The 26,067-nt window shown below is 45.2% G+C and overlaps 1 protein-coding gene across 2 annotated transcripts; it reads right to left on the bottom strand.

Annotated features, from left to right (window-relative positions):
* Window positions 1-1,018: 1,018 nt before the first annotated feature.
* Window positions 1,019-25,365, bottom strand: CD59 (CD59 molecule (CD59 blood group)). Of its 2 annotated transcripts, none has more exons than XM_027562700.1 (4): window positions 25,260-25,365; window positions 12,373-12,454; window positions 8,301-8,399; window positions 1,019-2,057 (listed from the first exon to the last, which is right to left on the bottom strand). In XM_027562700.1, the coding sequence occupies exons 2-4, from the start codon at window positions 12,434-12,436 to the stop codon at window positions 1,855-1,857; spliced, it is 366 nt and encodes a 121-aa protein (XP_027418501.1). In that variant the 5' UTR covers window positions 12,437-12,454; window positions 25,260-25,365; the 3' UTR covers window positions 1,019-1,854. The 2 variants fall into 2 exon arrangements, with proteins under 2 accessions (XP_027418501.1, XP_027418502.1); XM_027562701.1 differs by lacking the exon at window positions 25,260-25,365 and adding an exon at window positions 24,586-24,763.
* Between the last annotated feature and the right edge of the window lie 702 nt (window positions 25,366-26,067).

Genomic DNA, 26,067 nt, shown 5'->3' with positions numbered 1-26,067 from the left:
GGAGATCCAACCAGTCCATTCTGAAGGAGATCAGCCCTGGGTGTTCCTTGGAAGGAATGATGCTAAAGCTGAAACTCCAGTACTTTGGCCACCTCGTGCAAAGAGTTGACTCATTGGAAAAGACTCTGATGCTGGGAGGGATTGGGGGCAGGAGGAGAAGGGGACGACAGAGGATGAGATGGCTGGATGGCATCACTGACTCGATGGACGTGAGTTTGAGTGGACTCTGGGAGTTGGTGATGGACAGGGAGGCCTGGCGTGCTGCGATTCATGGGGTCACTGAGTCGGACACGACTGAGTGACTGAACTGAAGGAAAAACACTGAGTCAACAAGGAATGTAAAGCACCAAAGTAACGCTCGGTTGGGATGAGGAAGCCTCTATCTGTTCATGTTCAAGTAATAGCAGCCACAGAAGAAACCTTGTGCTAAGATCTCTTCTTTCAGTTGCTACCATTGGACATGTTGCATATGTTGCTATCCTTTTGGGCCAGTAACATTTGATGAGATTTTATTTTCAGAAAAAAAGGCAGGATTCATTTCAGTCTGTCCAGCACATCACAAAAACAAGGATTTTAAAAAAAAATCAAGAAATTTCACCTTTGTCTGTGAAAGTCAGGCTACGCTGTTACATACAGCCAAGATTCTAAGCATACAAATATCATTAAGTCTACATTATTCACCAGTACCCACAAGAAAAAGGCAAAACTTTGTCCTCCTGAAAAGGTGGGCACTGTTTAGCAAACGGATAATGCTTCTGAAAGCCTCAGCATTTGTGATGATGCTAATAGCCCTTACCAATGTATTTTACACAATCTGTGCTGACTCAGCTAGGAGCCTACTGGCTGTGTGTTGGCAGGTAAAACATCCCTGCAGACCTGTTACTGTTCATGATGACATTTGGAACTTTCAAATCCTAACCCCAAAGGCCCCTCCTGTTCCATTAACACATTATACATGCACACATGAAGAGTGTTCCTACCAGGAACAGTTAAGATAAGCATACTTAATAACTGCAAGTCACATGTAACATGGAATATTCAAATGTTTAGTTTTTAACTGTGTGTGACAAAGCCAAGACAGCCTACCATGTCAACAGAAAAGGTAGGGAGTGGAAGGGATAGTTTTAACACACTGTTCATTTATGCTACTGAGTTTTTCTAGCAAAAGACAACAAAGCCAATACAAAATTTGAGAGACAGAGGAAAACAGATTTGAGCCACTGGTACCTCTTCGAAGACAAACCTTGTGTTTCCATGCCCTGCCATCTGGAAAGCTTACCTCCTTCCCAGGCAACTGATAATACAAGTCATTCCCACTACTCTTCTTTAAGAATTTCATTGTCCCTCACTGACAGCCCACATATGAAAGATGCATCATGCCTCCCTGGCAATACAGGGGCCATGAAAGGCGAGCATAAAGCATTCCTTGTGAGAGAGACTGCTGAAAAGGAGCCCCCTGCCCCAGCTACCCCAAAAAAGTACTGATCACACTAATTACATCCCAGGAACCAGAGGGAAACGTCTGAGGATTGCAGAGCAGCTCCTCAAGCTGTCCCTGCAAAGCTGACCCCACAAAGTGCAGAGTAAGAACCATGTCATCTCACTCAAATTACACGCGGTTCACTCTTAACTTTTTTCAACTCAAACAGGTCTTCTCTGCCAAGAGGACTGGTCTTCAGAGTCTTTCTGAGTTCCTCTATTATTCAAGTTGCTCAAGCTAGTTTTAGTCTCTCCCAACAGGGAAAGACTAAACAGGATCCAGTTGGAAAATAAAAAGCCTTTGGAACACAGCATCACACAAAGGAAGGAATAGATAGAAACAGGATATTCAGGAGAAGCCCTCCTGGCATAGATTTAGCGATAAAAGTGGCAGACTGCCTCCAGCAGCAGGGTGAGCAGCAGCAGCATCTTCTCGGATACGCTCCTCCCGCCACTTTTGTTACACAGGTTCTTCTGGCAGCAGTCATAGTGGAGCTCCTTCTCCCCTAAGGCTTTTGCAATGAACTCAAAACTGCATTCTTCGTACTTCCAACACTGGTGGTAAAATTTTAGCGGCACTGTGGGGAAACACATGCATACAAGGGTAAGCAATCAAGCAGGTAAAGCTCTATACCTGTCTTTGAATTCTCATATCTGGCTAAAAAGATGCAGGATCCAGCTCTGAATGGAACTTCTCCATGAAACCAGAGTCTCAGCAGAGCCAGTACAGTGGTGTGTGCATAGCAGGCAACAGGTGATCATACTAATGTTCAAGATTTACCAAGATTTTTAAATGCATGCCTGATTTGGCAATCCCACTTCTAGGATTTACTCTCTGAATGAAAAAGGGTTAAGATACATGCTCAAGAATGGTCACTGCACTACTATCTGTAGCAGCAAGAAACTAAAAGACAGTCTGTTAATAAAAAAAAGCATCTGAATAAATTATGGTAGCGGTTCCACACAACAAAGCTCCATGCAGATAAGGTATGTCATAGGACTGTGTGTTGACATGGGGAGTTTTAGTTTCTTTAAAAAAAAAAAAAAAGCAGAAAAAATAGATAAATTGGACTTCATCAAAATTAAAAACTTTAGTGCTTCAAATAGTTAAAGAACACTTTAAAAAATTAAAAAGACAAAACCCACAAAAGGAAGAAAATGTTTACAAATCACACATCCGAGAAGAATGAAATACAACTGAATAATAAAAAGACAACCCAATTAAAAAATGGGCAAAGGATATAGATACTTCAAAGATATACAAATGACCAATAAGTGCATGAAAAGACGCTCAATATCATTAGTCATTAAGAAAATACAAATCAAAACCACAATGAATATCAATTCATATCAACTAGGGTGGCTGTAATCAAGAAATTGGAAAATAATTTGTGTCATGGAATATTAGAACCCTCATATATTGCTTGTGGAAAGGTAAAATGGTGCAGATATCTCGGAAAAGTCTAGTATTTCCTCAAAAGGTTAAAAATAGTTTCCATATGACCTAGTAATTCTACTTCTAGGTAAATACATCACCCAAGAGAACTGAAAACTATGTTCACACAAAAGCTTATAGACCAATGTTCATAGCAGCATTATTCAAAACAGCTAAAAGGTGGAAACAAACCCAGATGTCCATTAACTGATGAACGGATAAACAAAATGTGGTATATCCACCTCATGGAATATTATTTGGCCATAAAAAGGAATAAGGTACTGTGATATATCCAATAACATGGGCGAATCTTAAGAACCTCATGCTCAGTGATAGGAGCCAGTCGCAGAGGACCACATTTTATGTTTCAGTTAATATCCAGAACAAGCAAATCCATGGAGCTAGAAAGTAGACTAGTAGCTGCCAGGGTGTGTGGGGAGGAGAAATGGACAGTGACTGCTAATAGGTATGGGGCTTCCTTTTGGGACCACAACAGTGTTGTGAAATTAGATAGTGGTGACAGTCATACAGACTTGTGAATATACTAAAGACCACTGACTTATATACTTTAAAATGAACTTTGGAACTGAGATATGTGAATCACATCTCAAGAGAAAAAAGCCTAGATGCAGAGCAATATGTAGAATGTGGTCCACTTCTATAAAGCATATGTGTGGGGCTAAATACATTAATTTTCTCTGGAAGGATTCCCAAGGAATTTAACAGTGTTACCTTCACAGACTACTATCTTCCATTTATCTATTTGTTATATGTGGATTGAGATTTAAAATAAAGTCACTGGATGAATTTATTTCCAAAATATTTTAACTTCCTTTAAAAATCATTAGACTATTCAGTAACACAGGAAAAACTTTCCAAAAGAATATGCAGTTGTGGTGCTAATTTTTGCACAACAAAGGAAAATAAAGGCCAAAAGTATATATGCCAAGTATCTTCTAGTGGCATATGTAATTAAATAAACTATGTTAAGTGAAGAAAAAAAAGTGTTGAGAGAGAAGAATTATGTTAGATTTTCCTCTTCAAAAGTTACATTATGTGCTAGATGCTAGGGACACACAGATATATCAATAGAAGGCTGGTGCTTGCCTTGGTATCATTTTCTTTTCTTCTGCGTTGGAAAGATAAAAAATACAGATGCCTATTTTTTTTACGTAAGCCTTGTAAGTAATTTATCCAACTGCACTCACAGCTCAGAGCAAAAACCCCTAAGTTAATAACTGCAGCATAACTGTTCTGTACTCCCCTTCAGAGATGAGGTGCTGGCCTGGATTTTAATGAAGTTTGGTCAAGTGGAGGCCAGAACAAGTGTTCCAGTGACTCTGCTTATTTGGATCATAAGCATTTAAGAGGCTGCTTCTAACACTGTGCTAAAAATACTGTTGAATAGGACAAGTTACTGCCTTACATAATAATAATCAGACACTGGAACCAGGAAGGCATTAAAGCCACCAGAATGCTAATCTGGGAAGCCTAACAGCTTGAGGAGGGCAGATTAATTTTGTCATAATTATTAATAAATTAGTCATTTATTAATAACTGCTACCGATTAATCACGTACTACCTGTCCTGCAGTGAGCCAAGCATTTTACTTGAATGATCTTATCTGCATAATAACCTTACAAGAGAGAGCTTCTCACCAAAGCCACTATCAGAATGACCCGAGTAAAAGTGGATTACATCAGTCATTGGAATGTTGAAGTTCTCTCTCTGAGCACAGCCTCTCTACCCTTTTTTGAAGATTTGGTTCAAGTCTGCTTTTACCAAGCAATAGCCCCCAATTGCCTTAGGGACCCTTAAGTATGTCCCTTATCTGAAAGGCCATTTCAGCAATGACTGCTTGACACTGTCATCAGAGGCTCTGCCAGACTCCAAGTACATGGTTTATACTTCCAGGACCTAGCCAGGATGCCAGTAAACAGTGGCTGAATTAATACCTATCTGTCTCTCTTCTAGACGGCATCTGCATAGCACTATCATATACATTTCTCCTCTAACTGCCCTACTGACCTTGGGAGATAAGTATTCCCATTTCACAGTCTGAGGGTGAAATGTGGTTAAATAATTTCTAATGTACGCTTGGCCTTTGACTCATGTTTATGACAATATGCACTCTGTGTCTCCCAAGCTGATGTCAGAGCTGGAGGGGGATTTAGATGCTCTGTTAGTATCTGCCTAACTGTAAGGTCTGAGTATCTATATTTCAAGAACTGCTGCTACCACATGTCTAGCTGAAATTTTGGGACATATGTTCATGAGAAGAAGAAAATTATTACTTAAGATTCACATCATCCTTAAAAAAAATTGTATTTTAGAGTTTTAGATTCACAGCAAAATTGAGCAGAGTTCCTATATAGCCCCAATACCCCCAGCCACAACCCTAAACAACCTCCCTCACTATTAACATCTCCAACACCTCCATTTGTTGCAACTGATGTCATCATGATCACCCAAAGTCCATAAATTACATTTAGGTTCACTCTGGGTGTTGTACATTCTCTGGGGTTTGACAAAACATACGACATGTATCCATCACTATAGTATACTGGTTGCCCTAAAAATCCTGTGCTCCACCTATTTATCCTCTCTCCTCCCCACTTAACCCCTGGCAGTCACTGTCCTTTTTATGATCTCCTTAGTTTGCCTTTTCTGAAATATGTCGTTGGAATGATAACTGTACTTAGCCTTCCCAAAGTGACTTCTTTCAGTCAGAAATATGCAGTTTGCTTCATGTCTTGTCATGGATTGATACCTCATTTCTTTTTAGTCCATTCTCTGGACATACCACCATTTACTTATCCATTCACCAAGTTTGGGCAATTACGAATAAAGCTGCTGTAAACATCCATGTGCAGGTTTTTGTATGGACCTAAGTTTTTAACTCATTTGGGTAATGAAGTCAAGGAATGCAATTGTTGAATCTATGGTGAGGGTACGTTTCGTTTTTTAAGGAACTGCCAAATGGTCTGTACCAATTTACATTCCCAGCAGCAGTGAATGAGAGCTCTGGGAGCTCCATGCCCTCACTGGTATCTGGTGTGGTCGGTGATTTACATCCTGGCGCTTCTAACAGACGTGCCTCACTGTTTACATTAACTGTTTTTAAAAGTGTAACAGTTCATTAGAAGATGAGTAAATTCTGGGGATCTAATGTACAGCATGGTGACTATAGTTAATAATGTGCTTAGCTGCTCAGTCTTGTCCCACTCTTTGCGACCCATGGACTGTAGCCCGCCAGGCTCCTCTGCCCATGGGATTCTCCAGGCAAGAATACAGGAGTGGGTTGCCATGCCCTCCTCCAAGGGATCTTCACAACCCAGGGACTGAACCCAGGTCTCCCATATTGCAGGCAGACTCTTTACCATCTGAGCCACCAGGGAAGCCCATGAATACTAAAGTGGGTAGCCCATTCCTTCTCCAGGGGACCTTCCCGACCCAGGAATCAAACTGGGGTCTCCTGCATTGCAGGCGGATTCTTTACCAGGGAGTTAATAATACTAGATTGTCTATTCAAAACTTGCTTAAGAGAATAGATCTTAAGTGTTCTCATCATACACAAAAAGGTAATAATGGGAGGGGGTGAATGTATTAATTAGATTGTGGTAATCATTTCATACTTTAAATATATACAGTTTTTATTTGTCAATTATACTTCAATAATGTTGGAAAACAATTAAAATGAAAGGTTAACCATTTAGGTAGGAAACAATAGGATTAGAGAGCTGGAAAAAAGATTTCAATTTCACTCTACTTCCCTCATCCCTTCTCTCCACCTCTACCATCCAACATACCCATTTCGTCAATAAAAAAACACAGGCAGGAAGAACTTACTGCTGGCAGGACAGAGATCTGAGCTCAAAGCTTCTAACTGCTAATCTAATACTTACTCTACACATAATACTGCCTTTATTATCTCATTGGGAAATTATACTTTTTGTTGTGGGGGTCTAAGAGACAGATGATCAGGGTTAAGAAGTAGGTCTCTGTGTTTGCAGATAACTGGTGCTCAAATATTTGTGGAGTGAATGGCTGTTCTCTCTGGGGGCCTCACTGTGCTTTCTACATTAGCTATGAATCAACATGGTCTTCCAGGTGAGGCAGAGGAACTGGCTCCCTAAAGAAACAAGGACCTCACAAGCAAGCCTTGGAATTAGAGCTGCATTCCAGGAACTAGTACCAAAATCAAGAGATACTCCTATTATTTACACAGGAGAATTCTAATTCATCCTGACTTACTCACGGATTTTTCCTTTTTGGGGGAATGAATCTCCCCCTTCTTTCTATCAGGTTTTTCTGAGCTTGTGGGTCTTCCAAAACTTTTCTGAGTTTACCTGATGTGCTCAGCATTCTTTGAAGGATGCTGGGAAGAATCTGCATAGAGAGTGTGAGTGAACGAACTTGAAGGGTGTTTTTATTTTTATCTCTTAAGAGATGGAAGTTGGGGGGTTTACCTTGTACACTCACTAAGCAGACCCTGAAACAGCCGCTCCTCACTTCACAGTATCTTTTCTACATGTCAATTCAATCCAGAACCACACCCAGCGAGAGTAGAGGGTATGATGTGGTTGGTTTCTTGCCTCTGCCTACCATTTCCTAAATTCTGCTTCAATAGGATTTATGGAGGAGGCAATTCCATAGTCTAACCAATTTGCAAAATGCAGATTTGACAGAACTTGTCAACGCAGGCCATTCCCCATCCCAAGCCCGTGAGTGCCTTGCTCTCTGAGGCCACTGAGCCTCGGTACCTGCTTTGCCTTTCTTTGGAACACCCTTCCCTGCTTAGTCCTCCTACTTCTATTTGTCTACTGAGCTCAGCTTGAGTCCCCTTAGGACTCTGCATATATTAAATTCCCCCCAGAATGATACACGAGTATAAGTAAATAAAGACATCTGTGACAGCTACACAAGCCTCTCACAATTTTCATTGTCTCCTTTCTTCATCTTTGTATCTCGAGCTCCTAGCTCAGGCTCTAGCACACGGCAGGCTCTCAAAAGTTTAGGAGGCAGCCAGTGTAGGTGTTATGAGAACAAGTGTTGGAATTGGATGGATTTCCATGTTCAAATCCTGAGCTGGTTTCCTTGACCTTAGCATGTTGCTTAATCTGAATCTCAGTCTCCTTGTTTACCAAATGGGAATAAAACATTAACCCAAGTGGTAGATGGAAAGCATTAAATTAAAAAAAAAAAAATGGAAAAACAAAACAAAAACAAATGGAAAATGTTTAGTGTCATATGCAACTGGTGCTATTAAATGGTAGCTATTACTTATTGAATACAAGTCTAACAAAAAAGAAGGTGGCACGGATTTTTCCCCAGGCTCTCTTCAACCCATTACACTCGGGCAGAGAGGGGAGGGGGAGGCTCTTACCAGCCTTAACGAAGAGACAAGCATCTTGATTATGTGAACAATTGACGATTGAAGTGCAGTTAACTTGGTTAATACAGCTGTAGCACTGCAGGCTGTGACCTAGAACCAGGAAGAATGACCGTCAGGACCTGGTAGATAAGCAGTGCAGAAGCAAGCCCACCATCTCCAGTAGTGCGGGTCAGAGGTCAGCAACCCACAGTGGGATGCCTTCCCACACAAACCTGCAGCAGACACATTTTTTGAAGTTCAGACTACAGTTCCAGCAGTGGTTTTACCGGACTCTGTGGTATGTGCAAAGGTAATGTCCAGGTTTCAAAACCCATTTAATTGTGCAACTGAGAAGCTTTCTCCTACTTTCAACCAAAAGTGATTAATCTGCAATGTTAATAACAGGTTGAAAGGAACCCATCAAAAGGATAAACAGAATTCCATAAAAACTTCTGAAGAACAATTATGCTCTGACATCCCATTCTCATGGACTGATCATCGGTATTTGGTAGTACCTATCTGATCTGATCTGTGTGAAAAGACATGTTCCAAGATGAAATACGTTAAATCTATTACAAATCAGTATCAACACATGAACATTCGCAACTCATTTGATAGGGAACACTAATTTTTGAATCAGAGTAAGCAAAATGTTATTCTCCCAGAAAGAATTCCACTTTTATTAGTAGGGCTGTATCATAAAAAATTGTACTCAATTATTAATTTTTGAATCAATTAAAAACTTACAGAAACTTGTTTTCTCTCTTATTTATACAAAAGCCTACAAAATACCCTTGGTTTTTGTCTCTTGGCCTGCAAAGCCTAAAATATTTACTACCTGGCCCTCTACAGAACAAGTCTGATGGCCTCCGGGATAAGGCATCCTCAGTGTGGCTGTTCTCTGCTGAGGGACTAGCCCATCACCAAAGCAAACACAGCCAAGGGACAGGCAGCAGCCGTGTATCTTAAACTCACAGGGGTGAGCAGGCATTGCATAGCGACACTGAACATAAGGGCTGGTTCGTATCAGAAGCAAATGCCTCTGGTTCCCCAATTTGAAAAATGACTACCACTCCCATTCCGGTCTTAGGATTCCTCTTTGGTGGCTACACTTCAAGTTTCACTGAATTATTTTCCCTTTGTTTTATGTCCCTTTGTGACAGGACAAAGATGAGTCATATTCCACATTTGCCATGTAATCAGTATTTGGCAGTACCCATATGTATGAGAAGACATTTTCAAAGATGAAATATGTAAAGTGTCATAGAAGAATGGCATGGTGAAACCAAGACCAAAATGTGGGTTTTAGCACCCCAGAGCTGACTTTTAGTCCTAAGGCTGTAGCCTGGGTTTATCACCAGGGAGAAGAATTTTCAGAAGGCCAGAAGAAAGTGGCTCCTCACTTTCTGAGCACAGTCAGGAGTGATGCTATGCTATGCTAAGTCACTTCAGTCGTGTCTGACTCTGTGTGACCCCAGAGATGGCAGCACACCAGGCTCCCCCGTCCCTGGGATTCTCCAGGCAAGAACACTGGAGTGGGTTGCCATTTCCTTCTCCAATGCACGAAAGTGAAAAGTGAAATCGAAGTGGCTCAGTCGTGTCCGACTCCTAGCGACCCCATGGACTGCAGCCCACCAGGCTCCTCCATCCATGGGATTTTCCAGGCAAGTGTACTGGAGTGGGGTGCCATTGCCTTCTCCTAGTCAGGAGTGAAGCTCTCTATAAACATCTTAAATGACCATGTCTGTCTTCACAGGTGTGAAATCCCAACTAGCAGAGGACCCTCTGATTTGTGAAGGTTCCAGGTTAAACTTTGAAATATCAGCCCCCCAAACCCCCTCCTCCTCCATTTTGTTTGCAAATGATAAGACAGATGTCTGGAGAGGAGGAGTGACCCCATCAAGAACACTCAGAGCACTGCATGCAGCAGAGATGACGCCAGCCCCTGGGTCCGGGGCCGGGCTCTGCTGGCCCCCTCTGCCTCTTCTCTGCCAGGCTCAGTGCTTGCCACGCCTGCGTGAGAGGGGAGTCACCGTGAGAAGGGACAAAGATGCCAATTTTCAACAATCTTTCCTTGCTCCAGAAGTGTGTCCACCTGGTAAGAGGAAAGAGTTTAGAGGGAGAGGATACTCTTGCCTGGCTATCTGAGAGGGCCATTTGGAAAGGCTGCCCATGGGAGTACAGTTTCTCCTGGCTACAGCCAGAGTTCATTTGGCTTCTTGACAAACCTTCGGACAGAGGAAAGAGAGCTCACCTTTGGAACTTCTGTGAGGCAGAAATATTCACAGCTAACACTGTGTTCAAATATTTAAACTTTCAGTCTTCAGAGAACTGCTGTTAAGAGGCAGGCTTAAGGACTGCCATCCCCATTAAACTAAGATGTTAACTAACTTGTCAAAAGGCAGACAGCCCTTAAGAGGAGAGCTGGGACTTACACCTACACGGTCAGTTCTGAAGCCCATGCTTGGTTTATTTACCATGATGTTCTTCTAACCATCCTGAGTGAAAAAGAGAAGAAACCAACCATAATCATGGAGAAAACCAGGCCAGGGGCAAGCAATAAGTCAGAGGATGGTTGTTTGATATTCCAGCCACTTAACCAGGGTGAAGTGGATATTCTTCACACTCCAACTCCCTCGGGAAGGACCTAAGTGCCCCCAAGACCTGTCACAGAATGGCTAATGGCACCAAACCCAAGCTCCATAAACAAATGTAGACTGTTGGAAAGAGGGTGTGACCAGGTTATTCTTTTAAGACTTTTTTGATGTGGATCATTTTTAAAGTCTTTATTGAATCCGTTACAATACTGCTGCTGTTTTATGCTTTGGTTTTTTGGCTATGAGGCAAGTGGAATCTTAACTTCCCAACAGGGATTGAATCTACACCGCCTGTATTGGAAGGCGAAGTCTTAACCACTGGACCACCAGGGAGGTCCCCCAAGCTATTCTTATTACAGAAAATTCACTGGGTAGAACTGTGACAATAATGTATGTTGTAACACAGTGACTATATTACGCACCACCTTGGCTAAGATCAACAGTGGGGAGGAGGGCGGGGAGGTCATGACTTCTGCTCCAACGTGACCTTGGGCTAACTTCTTTGCTTCAGTTTCCTCAACTGTAAAACGGGCCTAACAGCACTGAGCCCTCAGGGGATGGCTAAGGATTAAATGAGATAGGGTCTGGTACATAGTAAGTGTTCACCGTATGGAAGCTGCTAACGCTGTAAGCTCTGACATGCTCCAACACACAGATGACTCTGTACTGTTCACTACACGGCTACTTTCTTTTCCGTCTCCTATCCCTGCTCCTCAAAAAAAAAAAAAAAAAAATAGTAATAATTTTTTTGTTGTAACATGACAGAGGCAGAAAATGACCTCTGATTTTTATAATGAAGCAAAGTAAACACAGGTGTTCCTACTGTTAGAGGTAATGAGTATCTCCAGGAGGGGGGAAGGGGTAGGCTGGCGAAGGAAATAGGTGCAGACACTTTGATGAAAGGCTTATTTGGGTTTGAACTGTGCCTGCAGCGCTTCAGTGCGATATTTTATAAACCATTTCTTTAGGCCTCAGTCTTGTCATCTGGAAAGTGGCAATAAACAGCCCCTGCTCCATAGGATGGATATGAGGATTAAATAAGTAGATAGTGTTAAGATGCTGAGAACAGTGATTGGCTCATGAATGCTGTGGGCAGCAGCTACTGCTGCTATAACCACAGTACCCTCGGCCACAGCAGTGTCACATGGGAGCGCCCGGGGTGGCCGCTGAGCTCAGCACTCTGGGTCGGCAGCCCTGGCTGCTGGCAGTGCGAGGGGTGAAACTTAAGAGGCTGTGTGTAATCTCTTCCCCACAAAAGCAGCTCTGTCACCCAGGATGAACTGTAACTCAGGAAGGGGCTTCGCCGAGGGCAGGGCTGTAACATAGGAAGGAGCAGTCATATCACCCTGGACCTGTAACACTGATGGCGAAAGAACCGAAGCCTGGCCCGGGTCTGTGGCACCAGCTTGGTCATCCTGAAGCCTAAGAAAAAGTTAGGGTGGAAGCAACCTACATGACCCAGATCCAAGTCCCTCTGGACCACTCACCGAGTTGGCAGAGGACAGCCAGGAACAGGAGCCCAAGCACGATGTACCCTCCTTTGCTTGCCATTGCGACCAGCTACAGAACCTGGGAGGAAGGAACACAAAGCATTGTCACAAACCAACAGGTGATTGCCGGAAACACAGGAAGTAGAGACCAGACGGAGAAAACAGGGAACCTCAGTGCCAGGGGCCCTGAACCAAGTGTGTTCTTTGTGGGGGCAGTCCTCGGCCCCTCCGCAGTCGAAGACCTCAGCTTGCTGAAGAAATGCTGTCAGGCCTGGTGGGAGAGGTGGCTGCAGGGAGACATAGCACACAGGGCCCACCCCAGCCCTCACCCACAGTAGCCGTGCACCTTTGCAGGAACTCAGTCCCTCTGAGCCTCAGTGTTCATGACTGAGCAGTGGGACAGCACTGTCTCCTCCATCAGGGGCACTGACTCCAATGGTAAAATGTACAGAATACCCAAGGCAGCGCCTGCAATTCGAGCTCTGCAGGCCCCACCTCCAGCTGCTGGCTGAGCTGAGCCCAGCAAGCATCACTTTTCCAGGCCATGCCACTAAGTGCATCACACCAAAGGGGTGACTCTGGGGGACACCAGCAGGCATTCAGTGGCAGAACATGGGGCAAAGGCTTAGTGCACTGAAGCTCTGGCTCCCCACCTTGCTAAGTGTGATGGGGACACCTCCTCCTTTACTCTGAAAAGTAAGGGCAGGTTCCAGGTAACTCTGCTGTCTGGTCCCTATTCCGTTAATGCTTAGAGGTGTGGCAGTGAGCATCAGGGGAGAAGAGGGGAGGGTTGAAATGCCTCAAATCCTCCTTTCACTTGAGAAGGAAGCCAAGCCACAGGGCGGTTTTTAACTTAGCCCAAGTCCCAACCATAAGCAACAGATCTAAGAAGTCTCCCGACCCCATCCCGACTTCCCTGAGCAACAGGGAGGTGATTTCTGCCCCAAACCAGGGTGGCTCCACATTCTACTCTCCTAAGCCCCACAGGCCAGGACCTCTGTCTGGCAAACAGATAGGGTTCTTGGTGGGTGAGCCCTGCCCCACCCCACCCCACCCAGCCCTCCTCTGAGTTGGAGGTGGGTGGTGGGAAGGATGGGACCAGGAAGGGTGTTGCCTAAAGAAGATGATATTGAGGAAGCTCACGCCCAGGAGACAGAAAGGTCATATTCTGATGAATGGGGAAGCAGGAAGAAAATCTAACTGGGCCTGGCCTTTCTTTAAGGCTGAATCACCCTCATTTCCCTCTGGGGTCTTCAAAACCTACCATAGCCTATATGCCCACTCCCACCAGGCTGACCCTCCCCGGGGGGCAGCTGCCCAACACCCCAGTGCAGGGAGGATCTAAGGCTGCCCAAGGCTAGTGGTCATAAGCTCAGACCCGGACATACTAAAGCCCAGCTCTCCCACAGCTACCGAGCCTCATTGTCTCATCTGTACGTGGGTTCTTCCCCACATGGGGAGATGTAAGATAAAACCAGATAACTATGTGCTTGACACAGTCACAGGAAAGTGGTGGCTATTGCCACTTCCTGCCTCACTCTGCACACACACACACACACACACACACACACACACACACCCGCCCCCCACCACCACCACTACTGTAACAGGAGAGAAAGGGGCAGGGCACAACTTTTGAAAGAATGACATAGCCCAAGGACACAACATAAACTGATTAGAATCAAATGGGACCAAGATGGCAGACAAGACTAGACCTCGATCCTCAACCAGCAAGTGAAACAACACACCCCGAGGTGCCATGTCAGTGCCAGCTCAGTTCAGTCGCTCAGTCGTGTCCAACTCTTTGCGACCCCATGGACTGCAGCACACCAGGCTTCCCTGTCCATCACCAACTCCCAGAGCTTACTCAAGCTCATGTCCATCAAGTTGGTGATGCCATCCAACCATCTCATCCTCTGTCGTCTCCTCCTCCTGCCTTCAATCTGTCCCAGCATCAGGGTCTTTTCAAATGAGTCAGTTCTTCGCATCAGGTGGCCAAAGTACTGAATTTTCAGCTTCAGCATCAGTCCTTCCAATGAATATTCTGGACTGATTTCCTTTAGGATGGACTGGTTGGATCTCCTTGCAGTCCAAGTGTGGTAGGAAAGGAGACCCCTTCCAGGGCCCAAAACTGGGCTCTTGTCTAACACTCGGAAATGAACTGTCCGAGGAAACACATGTGCTGACAGAGCAAGAGATTTTATTGGGAAAGGGCGCCCAGGAGAACTGCTCTGTCACATGGCTTGCAGTCTCGGGTTTTATGGTGATGGAATCAGTTCCCGGGTTGTCCTTAGCCAATCATTCTGACTCAGAGTCCTTCCTGGTGGTACATGCCTTGTTCAGCCAAGATGGATGCCAGAGAGGATTCTGGGAGGTGGTTGGACAGGTGGTCTCTCCTTTTGACCTTTCCCGAACTCTTCTGGTTGGTGGAGGCTTACTAGTTCCCTGTTCCTTACCAGGACCTCCTGTCGTAAAACAACTCATGCAAATGGTTACTGTGGTGCCTGGCCAGGGTGGGTGGTTTCAATCAGTGTGCTTCTCCTAACACAAGGGACTCTCAAGAGTCTTCTCCAACACCACAGTTCAAAAGCATCAATTCTTCGGCACTCATCTTTCTTCACAGTCCAACTCTCACATCCATACATGACCACTGGAAAAACCATAGCCTTGACTAGACGGACCTTTGTTGGCAAAGTAATATCTCTGCTTTTGAATATGCTATCTAGGTTGGTCATAACTTTCCTTCCAAGGAGTAAGCGTCTTTTAATTTCATGGCTGCAGTCACCACCTGCAGTGATTTTGGAGCCCCCCAAAATAAAGTCTGACACTGTTTCCCCATCTATTTGTCACGGAGTAATGGGACTGGATGCCATGATCTTCGTTTTCTGAATGTTGAGCTTTAAGCCAACTTCTTCACTCTCCTCTTTCACTTTCATCAACAGGCTCTTTGGTTCTTCTTCACCTTCTGCCATAAGAGTGGTGTCATCTGCATATCTGAAGTTATTGATATTTCTCTCGGCAATCTTGATTCCAGCTTGTGCTTCAACCAGCCCAGCATTTCTCATGATGTGCTCTGCATATAAGTTAAATAAGCAGGGTGATAATATACAGCCTTGACGTACTCCTTTTCCTATTTGGAACCAGTCTGTTGTTCCATGTCCAGTTCTAACTGTTGCTTCCTGACCTGCATATAGGTTTCTCAAGAGGCAGGTCAGGTGGTCTGGTATTCCCATCTCTTTCAGAATTTTTCAAAGTTTATTGTGATCCACACAAAGGCTTTGGCATAGTCAGTGAAGCAGAAATAAATGTTTTTCTGGAACTCTCTTGCCTTTTCAATGATCCAGGGTATATTGGCAATTTTGAAGTGGTCAAACAGGAGATGGCAAGAGTGAACATTGACATTTTAGGAATCAAGGAACTAAAATGGACTGGAATGGGTGAATTTAACTCAGATGACCATTATCTACTACTATGGGCAAGAATCCCTTAGAAGAAATGGAGTAGCCATCATAGTCAACAAAAGAGTTCAAAATGTAGTACTTGGATGCAGTCTCAAAAATGACAGAATGATCTCTGTTTGTTTTCAAGGCAAACCATTCAAGATCACAGTAATCCGACTCTATGCCCTGACCAGTGATGCTGAAGAAGCTAAAGTAGAATGGTTCTATGAAGACCTACAAGACCTTCTAAAATTAACACCCTAAAAAGATATCCTTTTCATTATAGAGGACTGGAATGCAAACGAACAAAGTCAAGAGATACCTGGACTAACAGACAAATTTGGCCTTGGAGTACAAAAGGAAGCAGGTCAAAGGCTAATAGAGTTTTGCCAAGAGAATGCATTGGTCATAGCAAACACCCTCTTCCAACAACACAAGAGAAGCTCTACACATGAACATCACCAGATGGTCAATACCAAAATCAGATTGATTATATTCTTTGCAGCCAATGATGGAGAAGCTCTATACAGTCAGCATAAACAAGACCGGGAGCCGACTGTGGCTCAGATCATGAACTCCTTATTGCCAAATTCAGACTTAAATTGAAGAAAGTAGGGAAAAACACCAGAGCACTCTGGTATGACCTAAATCAAATCCCTTACGTTTATACAGTGGAAGTGAGAAATAGATTCAAGGGATTAGATCTGATAGAGTGCCTGAAGAACTATGGAAGGAGGTTCATAACATTTACAAGGCACTGTTCAAAGATCAGGGAGTGGGCAGTGGCCCAAATCCTGGAAATCTCCACCCCGTCCCCAAAATGGTTGGAATAATCCTCCCACTCATTAGCATATGAAATTACTCAGCCTATAAAAACTAACCACCCCAAATTTCGGGGAACACTCACCCTCTGCGATAGCCCACATTGTGTCTGCAGAGTGTGTTTCTCTCAGAATCTGAATAAATCTACTTCTTACCTATCATTTTGTCTCACTGAATTCTTTCTGCAATAAGACATCAAGAACCTGAGCTTCGTTAGGTCCTGAAACCATGTACCATGGGTTTTGGCTGGGTTTGAGTCCCAGCACATGAGTTCAAGTCCCAATCTGTGGTAAACGGATTCACAACCACACCCAGACTTTCTGCCCTAAGTCATACAGGCATGTCCATACCTCCTGGCCTCTCCAGGGAGTTCCCCTCTTGTTCCCTGAACCTGAGAGATGGGAGGCACCCTAACAGACCAGGCTCTCTATGTGCTATGCTATGCTATGCTAAGTCACTTCAGTCGTGTCCGACTCTCTGCGACCCCATAGACAGCAGCCTACCAGGCTCCCCCGTCCTTGGGATTCTCCAGGCAAGAACACTGGAGTGGGTTGCCATTTCCTTCTCCAATGCATGAAAGTGAAAAGTGAAAGTGAAGTGGCTCAGTCGTGTCCAACTCTTAGCGACCCCATGGATTGCAGCCTAACAGGCTCCTCCATCCATGGGATTTTCCAAGCAAGAGTACTGGAGTGGGGTGCCATTGCCTTCTCCTTAACAAATCAGGAAGAGGTCCCAGCCCCTCTGGCTGGCACCCAACGCCCCTGCAATGCTTTCTGCCTGGAGCCAGATGAGTCAAGTGAACAAATGATAAGTGTTCCCCTATCCCTGGACCTCAGTCAGTGACCCAGGCCCAGCACACCCCAGCTCCCAGCCTGGTTCCTTACACGCAAGGGCGTTTGGGTAGAAAGGATAACTTAACACACTCACACAAGCCTGGGGCTGGGAACAAGTGCTGCAAGAGAACAGGAGAGAAAGGCATCCATCAGAGGTTCCCAAGAGGGAGGCAGGGAGTGTCAGACTCTTCCTAAAAGTTCTGCAATAGCTGCTTCCTCAGGCAGCCCCACCAGAGGAGGAGGGAGGAGGTCACAACCTCTAGGAGACTTCCTTCCAAATGGTCCTTGGCATGAATAGCACCATCAAAACAAATAAACAGGGTGTGGTGCAGAGAACCCACCCTTGATGAAAGGGCTGGAAAAGAGTCGGACATGAACTGAACTGAACTGAACTGAAGAAAGGCTTATCTCTTAAGAAGAGCAGCAGAAACTGCACAGTGAACTGGTTCAGGGTCAGGCTTTCTCATTGACCGGTGAACAAAGCCTTGGATATTTCTGGCTCTGCCACTTCTTGCTGTGTGTTACTCAACCTCTAGGCCTCCCCTCTGCATCCAGGACACACGGGGATAAGCACACACACTGCACAGCATGGTGCCTGGCCGAAGGAGAGGCCAGGAGGTGTGGACATGCCTGTTTGACTTAGGGCAGGAAGTCTGGGTGTGGTTGTGAATCCATTTACCACAGATTGGGACTTGAACTCATGTGCTGGGACTCAAACCCAGCCAAAACCCATGGTATGTGGTTTCAGGACCTAACAAAGCTCAAGTTCTTGATGTCTCATTGCAGAAAGAATTCAGTGAGAGACAAAGTGATAGGTAAGAAGTAGATTTATTCAGATTCTGAGAGAAGCACACTCTGCAGACACAGACAGAGTGTGGGCCGTCACAGAGGGCACAGAGTCATGGGAAGTCATGAGGTTCCCAGAAAAAGAAGCTGGGCAGGGAAGGGGCATTGGGCTGAGAAGAGTGGAGAGGGTAGACAGAAGGTAGCATCAGGTCAGAAAGCTGGACAAACACTCTGGGCTTGGATGAGCAGAGGAGATCGCAGGCCCCAAGCCTAAGGCAGCCCGCAACCATATGGGTTGGATGGGGACTGTCAACAAGATTGAGCTTTAAGTCCACAGGACTGGCTGGGAGTCACAGTGGATGTTTCCATGACTTGGATGCAAGAGGGCAAAGACGGCAGAGAAAGGAAGTGGTCAGTGTGCAGATGCTAACATTGTAGTATTGTTAGGGGAAGCACACTGATTGAAATCGCCCACCCTAGCCAGGCACCATAGTAACCACTTGCATGAGTTGTTTTACGGCAGGAGATTCTGATAAGGAATACGGAACTAATAAGCCACCACCAACCCGAAGAGTTCCGGAAAGGTCGAAAGGAGACACCGAGTGTCCATCCACTTCCGGGAATCCCTCTCGCTAGCATCCATCTTGGCTGAGCGTGCACCACCAGGAAAGACTCTGAATTAGAGTGACTGGCCAAAGACTACCCGGAAACTAATCCCATCACCCGACATTGCGAGCCAGTGGCAGAGCTGTTCTCCTGGGTTCCCTTACCCTAATGCTCTCCACCCGGGTGCCCTTTCCCAATAAAATCTCTTGCTTTGTCAGCACATGTGTCTCCTTGGACAATTCATTTCCGAGTGTTAGACAAGAGCCCAGTTTTGGGCCCTGGAAGGGGTCCGCCTTCCTGCAACAGTATTTGAATCAGAAGTCCAGGTCTTCATTGTTGTTGTTTAGTAGCTAAGTCCTGTCTGTCTTTTTTGCGACCCTATGGACTCTAGCCTGCCAGGCATCTCTGTCCATGGGATTTCCCAGGCAAGAATACTGGAGTGGGTTGCCATTTCCTTCTGGGAATTGAACCTGCATCTCCTGTACTGCAGGTGGATTCTTTACCACTGAGCCACCAGAAAAGACAAAATAGCTGATGGTCTTAAAGCTATTTTATAAATGCCCCTAAAATGCTGACAATAGTTAACACTAAGCAGGATTATTTATGATTTCTTATTTCTTTTCCTGATCCTCTACTCTTTGCCATACTTCCCCAAATATTCTATGGCACCCCACTCCAGTACTCTTGCCTGGAAAATCCCATGGACGGAGGAGCCTGGTGGGCTGCAGTCCATGGGGTCGCTAAGAGTCGGACACGACTGAGCGACTTCAGTTTCACTTTTCACTTTCATGCATTGGAGAAGGAAATGGCAACCCACTCGTGTTCTTGCCTGGAGATCCCAGGGATGGGGAGCCTGGTGGGCTGCTGTCTATGGGGTCGCACAGAGTCGGACACGACTGAAGCGACTTAGCAGCAGCAGCAGCAGTCACCTATCTTCTGGCAAATCTGTTTCAGCATTAAGAAAGAGAACTGAACCTCAAGGCTTAAAAATCTTCCCCCTAGTAAGTGTAGATCATATGGTAGGTGAACCAACAGAGCTACCGTGACTTTTCCAACACACCCAACCAAACACTTAGATGCAAGAAGCATGCAGAAGACCTCATCATGCCTTTCTCAACATTTTAAGACTCATTTAAGCAATGGATTTAATTATTAGAAAGAACCTAAAGTCATTCTGAAAAGGGTCCACAGGATAGGATGGGTGAGCTTACTGGAAGACACCATTTTGCAGTGGTAGAACACATTTGGTGCCGATCTTAGGAAATGTGGACATTTTTCTGGGTGGCTCTGAAGTTGACTCTAAAAGGGAATTGCTTCAGGGACAAGTCAAATAGGCTTTTCACTAGAAGAATAAGTAACAGTCAAGGATATATAAGCATTGTTTCAAACAGTAAGAATTTGGTAACACACATGTCCAACAAGATGATGAGTAAATTATGGTCCAATTCCATGGTGGGGAACTATACAGCCATGAAAAGTAATAGACATGAAAGGCTATTCACAAGGTATTAAGAAAAAAAAAAGCCAGTTTAGCTATAATTTTATTACTTTTTCTTTAAAATACACACATACATACACACACCTTTAAAAAAAAGCTTGGGACATCAACTTTTCCAAACATTTTGGTACATGTGATGAACAGCACGGCAGAATTATGAGCAGCTTATTTATACTTAAATATGTTTTCTTAACAATGAATATTTTTCAGAAAGAGCTCTCAACAAAGAAAATATTTTAATGTACTTCTGTGTCATTTAACTTGCAGCTTAAATTTTTATTTTTCTAACATTCTACCTGATTATTAAAAATACATAACAGCTTTCAAAATTTGCTACATTGAAGTAAAAAGTATTTCCTATATATACGGTCTCCTAGGAATAAAAATAGTTATTTTAGTCACACCCTATATTTGGGGGGGTGAAAAATGAGGCTTTCAGGATTTTCTAGTAGTTCTGAAAGAGAGACCCATATTCTAATCCCACTTTGCTGTCAATTTATATAACCTTAAAGCAGTCAACTCCTTTACTTCAGTTTCTAATTCGTGACGTGATATTGCTTTTATAGAATAATGAAATCTAAGACTTGAGGGTTTTAAAGCTCAATATGGGCTAAAATGTTAATGGCACTTAAAGGAACAAGCAGATAAATGCACACACAATCCTGGGGTTACTCCGTGCTGGCCTCAGACCTCGCCTGGAAATAATATTTTTACAATTAGGTGCCAGATTTCTTAATTTCTTCCAGTTTATCAGGACATCAAAATAAACAGCTGTAAAAGCCAGGAGAAATGGGTGGGAGAAATCAGGGCTGTTCTGTTTGGAAAAGTATGGTCAGAGACAGTAAGCATCTTCAAACACGGTAAGGGCCACCAAGGAAGAGAGGGACAGGTTATTCCATGTAATTTCCAAAGACAGCATTAGGATCAATTGGGAGGCATTCTGGGCTTCCTAAGAGAAACTGCTCGCTATCACCCCACTTCCTCCTCCCTCCCTGCCATGTGCCAGGCACTCAACAAAGTGTCAGCACAGATGGAAATCAATTTCCTTGGTGAAATATGAAAAACTCCCCATCACTTAGAAATGTTCACATGAAAAGAACACTGATCAGAGATGTTGCAGAAAAGATGCCAGCAGAAAGCAGCAAAGGGTTAAAACTAGAGCTTCTCATTCTACAATAAAAACCAACCCAATCATGATTTATTCATTTCCATCCACCTGAGATGTCAAGGGAAGCTAACAGTAGCAAGGCGATTTACAAATACAGGCATCCCTAACCGAGTTCCTAAAGATGTTTTGGGTAGCCAGTTTATGGACAGTACAAGCCTATATTCCATTATTTTACAGAGGAAAACAAAGACACGCAGCTGTCCATCCAAAAACCCCAGCCAGCACCCTCAAATATTTATCTACCTATTTAAACAATCCAAATAAATTTGAACATAAAACATTTAACCCGCCAATGACCCAACAAACTTAAGGAATTCATTGTGGGTATATTTACTCTACAAAGTAAGTTCGGTCCTGACACTTACCCCCCAGTCATCTCCACAGTGACCATTTATGAGCCCATGTAAGCTGAGCAGCTAGACACTGGGGTGCAGTGATTGCTAAACCAGGTAAAGCCCCATCTCAAGAACCTTACAGTCTAGTGGAGGTGGATACCAACTAACACTAGAGACTAGGTAGAAAATAAAATAGGGTACCAGTCCTGGTTCTCTAGCTTCAGTGGGCATCAGACTCATCTGGAGGGCTGTTAAAACAGATTGCTGGGCCTTGCCCCAAGAAGTTCTGATTCTGGAGGTCTTGGGGGGTGCCCAGGAATTAGTATTTCTATTCAGAGACTACACAGACAACTGAAGAAAGAGTGAGAAGGACTTTGCCTACCCATGGGGATTTTGAGGACAGAGCACAGGGGTCACAGCTGAGGCATACATGTGACCTCCAGAAGTGAAGAATGGTCCTCAGCCGACTCTCAGCCAGGAAGTGGCACCTCAGTCCACCAATCACAAGGACTGTGACATGCCAACAGCCTGAATGATCAAGGGGACAGCTTCTCTCACACAGTGCCCTCAGAAAGGAACCCAGCCCTGCTGACACCTTGACTTGAACCCAGGGAGGCCCAGGTCAGACTTCTGACAGATGGAATTGTAAGACTAATACATTTGTGTTGTGTTAAGCCACCAGCTTTGTGGCAGTTTGTTTCCACAGTAATAGAAAATGAATACACCAACCTCAGAACTGGTACGTGGCATAACTGCGTTTAAACCCAGGCCTGACTTCTTAACCACAGTTAAACTCTCTGGCGGGGAAACGTCTTGTGAATTCAGCTTCTGAAATAAATTGGTTGAACAGAGGCCACCAGAGAAGAGACTATATGAGGGCAATACTGCCACAAGATTCACAGACTCCCAGGGGCACACTTAGTGTTCCTAGGAGCCTGGAGCCTTGGAGGCTGATGATCTTTAAGGCTAAAGGTACTTTAAAAAATCAAACCCAATGTTCCTATTTTACGGAAATTAATGGAGGCCCTGGGAGATGAAAGTACCTGTCCCAAGGCAACAGGTTAGTTGCAAAGCCACACTGCGTGGATCTTGCTTCTATTTATCAAGGGCCGGTGGTGACGTAGTGGTAAAGAATCCACTTGGCCAATGTGGGCGACGCAAGAGATGTGGGTTCAATCCCTGGGGTGGGAAGATCCCCTGAGGCAGAAAATGACAACCCGCTCCAGGGTTCTGGGCTGGAAAAATCCATGGACAGAGGAGCCTGGTGGTTTGAAGTCTGTGAGGAAGTCAAGAGTCAGACACATCTGAACACAGCACAGTAGCTCACAAGTAGCTCAAAGTAACACTACCTGGAGGCTAGTAGTGTTGGGGGCTTGGGGCTTTGCCTCTTTATCACCTCGGACACATACAGCCAGGCAAGCTGAGTCACCTACACAGAGATCACTCAGCTCAGAGAAGTAATTACATCAGCAAGTAGAGACAGACAGAAAGCCACCATCATAATGAACAGCCCCTCCCAGCTACTCTTGAGCTCCCACTGCCGGAGACAATCATCTCAGAACTCTCTAAACCCACAAATTTGCTGCTTCCTCAAAAGGAAGGGCCAGTCCTGTGATTTGTTCCAGGAACAAATCTCTAGTTCTTTAAAGAGGGCCCTCATTAGAGGGCCGCCTAACAGCCCTGCCCTTTAAGGTAGTACATGTAAGAGCCAGCTATGAAGGTATTTCACAAAAAATATGGGGCATAAGTAATAACACATCCTGTTTTGGAAAGCCTCAACACCTCTGGGCTAGGTTTTGTTTACGGCAGTCTGGTTGGCCCAGAATTTTTAAGGCATTTCTTTTCAAGAACTTGTACCTGCAGCTCTCAAAGCTGAATTCCACTAGACACCTGCTTGCCTCACTCTAATATCCATTTTTATTTGGATTTTATTTTACAAGCTACTCAGCATAGTGGGGTGTTTTCCTTACAGTTCCCTGTTTGAAAACACAGAAGCCATAGTTTCATACATTTGGTCCACAGTCAGGCAATTCCTTTGATCAACATTCTGAACTGTGCGTGCCTTCCCTGGAGAACTGGGAATAAGCTACCCTCAGCCAGGAACATGGGGATATGAACTATTAACAGCCACATTTGTTCTCCACTTATCAGGTGCTACAAATTATCTCATTTAGTTCTTACTACACCCTGGTGGCGCTACTGGTAAAGAATCCACCTGCCAATGCAGGAGACCTAAGAGACTCGGGCTCGATCCTTGGGTCAGAAGATCCCCTGGAGTAGGAAATGGCAACCCACTCCTGTATTCTTGCATGGAGAATTCCATGGACAGAGGAGCCTGGAGGGCTGCAGTCCATGGGGTCGCAGAGTCGGACACGACTGAGCAACTAAACACAACACAGAGTTACTGCAGTTGAGAGTGGTAGGCAGGTCTCCGCTGGGGCCCCCTGGTATCTTTTAAAAGTTGGCCAAGAAGAGGATTTTTAAAAGAATCAGCTGGCCACAGCAAGAGGCACTTTCAAAGTGGACATAAGGCATTACAAGAAGGAAAAAAAGGAAAGCACTGGTCAAAAGCAAAACCGGAGGAAGCCTCCTGCCCCACAGTCTTCACAAGGTGCCAACAGGCCACTCTGCAATTTCAAAGAAGTCACCCAACTACTGCCAGGGTGAGTAACCAATCCCATCTCTTCTTCGTGTGGGTAGCGGGCTAAAGGGGAGAACTCACATGCGTCAGAGGAGAAATACAACGTTACTTGGTACATTTCCAGGATCCATGGAGAAAATCACTACTTAACGTCTCCTTAAAAGTCAGCCGTCAGACTCCAAGAAGGGTGAGGCCCAGGCCGGCCCAAGAAAACCAACATCGTACTTGAAATGTCTAAGTTACGACCCCACCTTGCTTTTTAAAATTCAAAATTCAGACCTCCAGGGTAAGAGAAGAATTTCCAGACACTCAGGGATGTGGTTATAACCTCCTTTCAAGGTGCGATCTGATTTGCCTAAATTGCAAGAGCTTCTTTTCAGAATCGAGGTTCGGAAGGTATTCCCGGGGCGGGTGGCGGCGGAATACAGGGTGGGTGGGTGGCGAGGCCGCGCGGAACAGGGAATGCGTCAGCTCCCTTCTCGTTGCAAACAAAAGAAGCTGGGAAGCTTAAAGGCGCGCCGGGAACCCCCGGCGCCGGGATGCTGCGGGACGCGGGCGGAGGGAAGGACGCGGGCAGAGGTAAAGGCGCCGCAGCTCGCCGTCCCCCAGCGCGGAGGCCGGCGCGGGGTAAGCGCGCCAGCTCTGACCCTCCAAACCCCTCAGTCCCGCGGCCCAGTTGCTAGAGCAGCGGCTCAAGTGTCTCAGGGCCGGGCTGGGAGTGCGGCTCCGCGAGCCTCCCGACACTCCAACCTTACCTAAAAGCCCCACGCCTCCGCTTCAGCGCCACTGAACCTACGACGACAGCCCAGCCCCTCTTTATCGCCTGGGCTGGGAGGGAGGCGAGCCCCGCCCTCGCCCGCCGGCCCCGCCCCCTCCCCGCCGAGCCCCGCCCGCCGCCGAGCTCTGCGCGCCGCAGTGGCCAGGCCAAGGTCACACCGCTGAGCGCAAGCGCGAGGTCCAGGCCACGGTGCAGAAAGACTCATGACCAGGATTAGGTGAAGTTCTTTATGTTAAAAAGCTGAAAACGTAAAGTTTATGATGCCCTTCCTCCTTTCGATTTGTTATTAAAAAAAAAAAAAACTCCAGGACTTAGGAATTTTCTTTTGTTTACAAAAAAATATAAAAATGTTTTTCAAAATGTTTGCGTGCCCATGCCAAACTCCCATTGGCCAGGCTGCTCTCGGCTCTCGGGCTCTGGTAGCCCACAAAGACCCTTCAGCCATAGCCACATCTGGTGCCTTGTGTCTTGTTTGGAAGTGAGATGAAATTTTTGTGGATTTTTTTTGCGGGGACGGAGGGGCGGGGGACGGAGAGCTGCGCAGGGCTTGGTCCACCACACAGCTTGTGGAATCTTAGTTACGGAACAAGAGATGGAACTGGACTCCTGGCAGTGAAAGCATAGAGTCCTAACCACTGGCTCCCAGGGGGATTCCCTTTTGTGATCTTAAGAGCATGTATTAGCCAGTCTGGGACCAGTATCACCATTTAGAATGTTATTTTTATGTGAAGATAATAATATGAAGTTTCCATTTATCACTTTGTCAGCATCCGCTCCAGAACCGG

The sequence above is a fragment of the Bos indicus x Bos taurus genome, chromosome 15, assembly GCF_003369695.1.
Source record: "Bos indicus x Bos taurus breed Angus x Brahman F1 hybrid chromosome 15, Bos_hybrid_MaternalHap_v2.0, whole genome shotgun sequence".
NCBI lineage: Eukaryota > Metazoa > Chordata > Mammalia > Artiodactyla > Bovidae > Bos > Bos indicus x Bos taurus.
The sequence above is the reverse complement of the archived record's forward strand: the minus strand, read 5'-3'. Positions and strand labels throughout refer to the sequence as shown.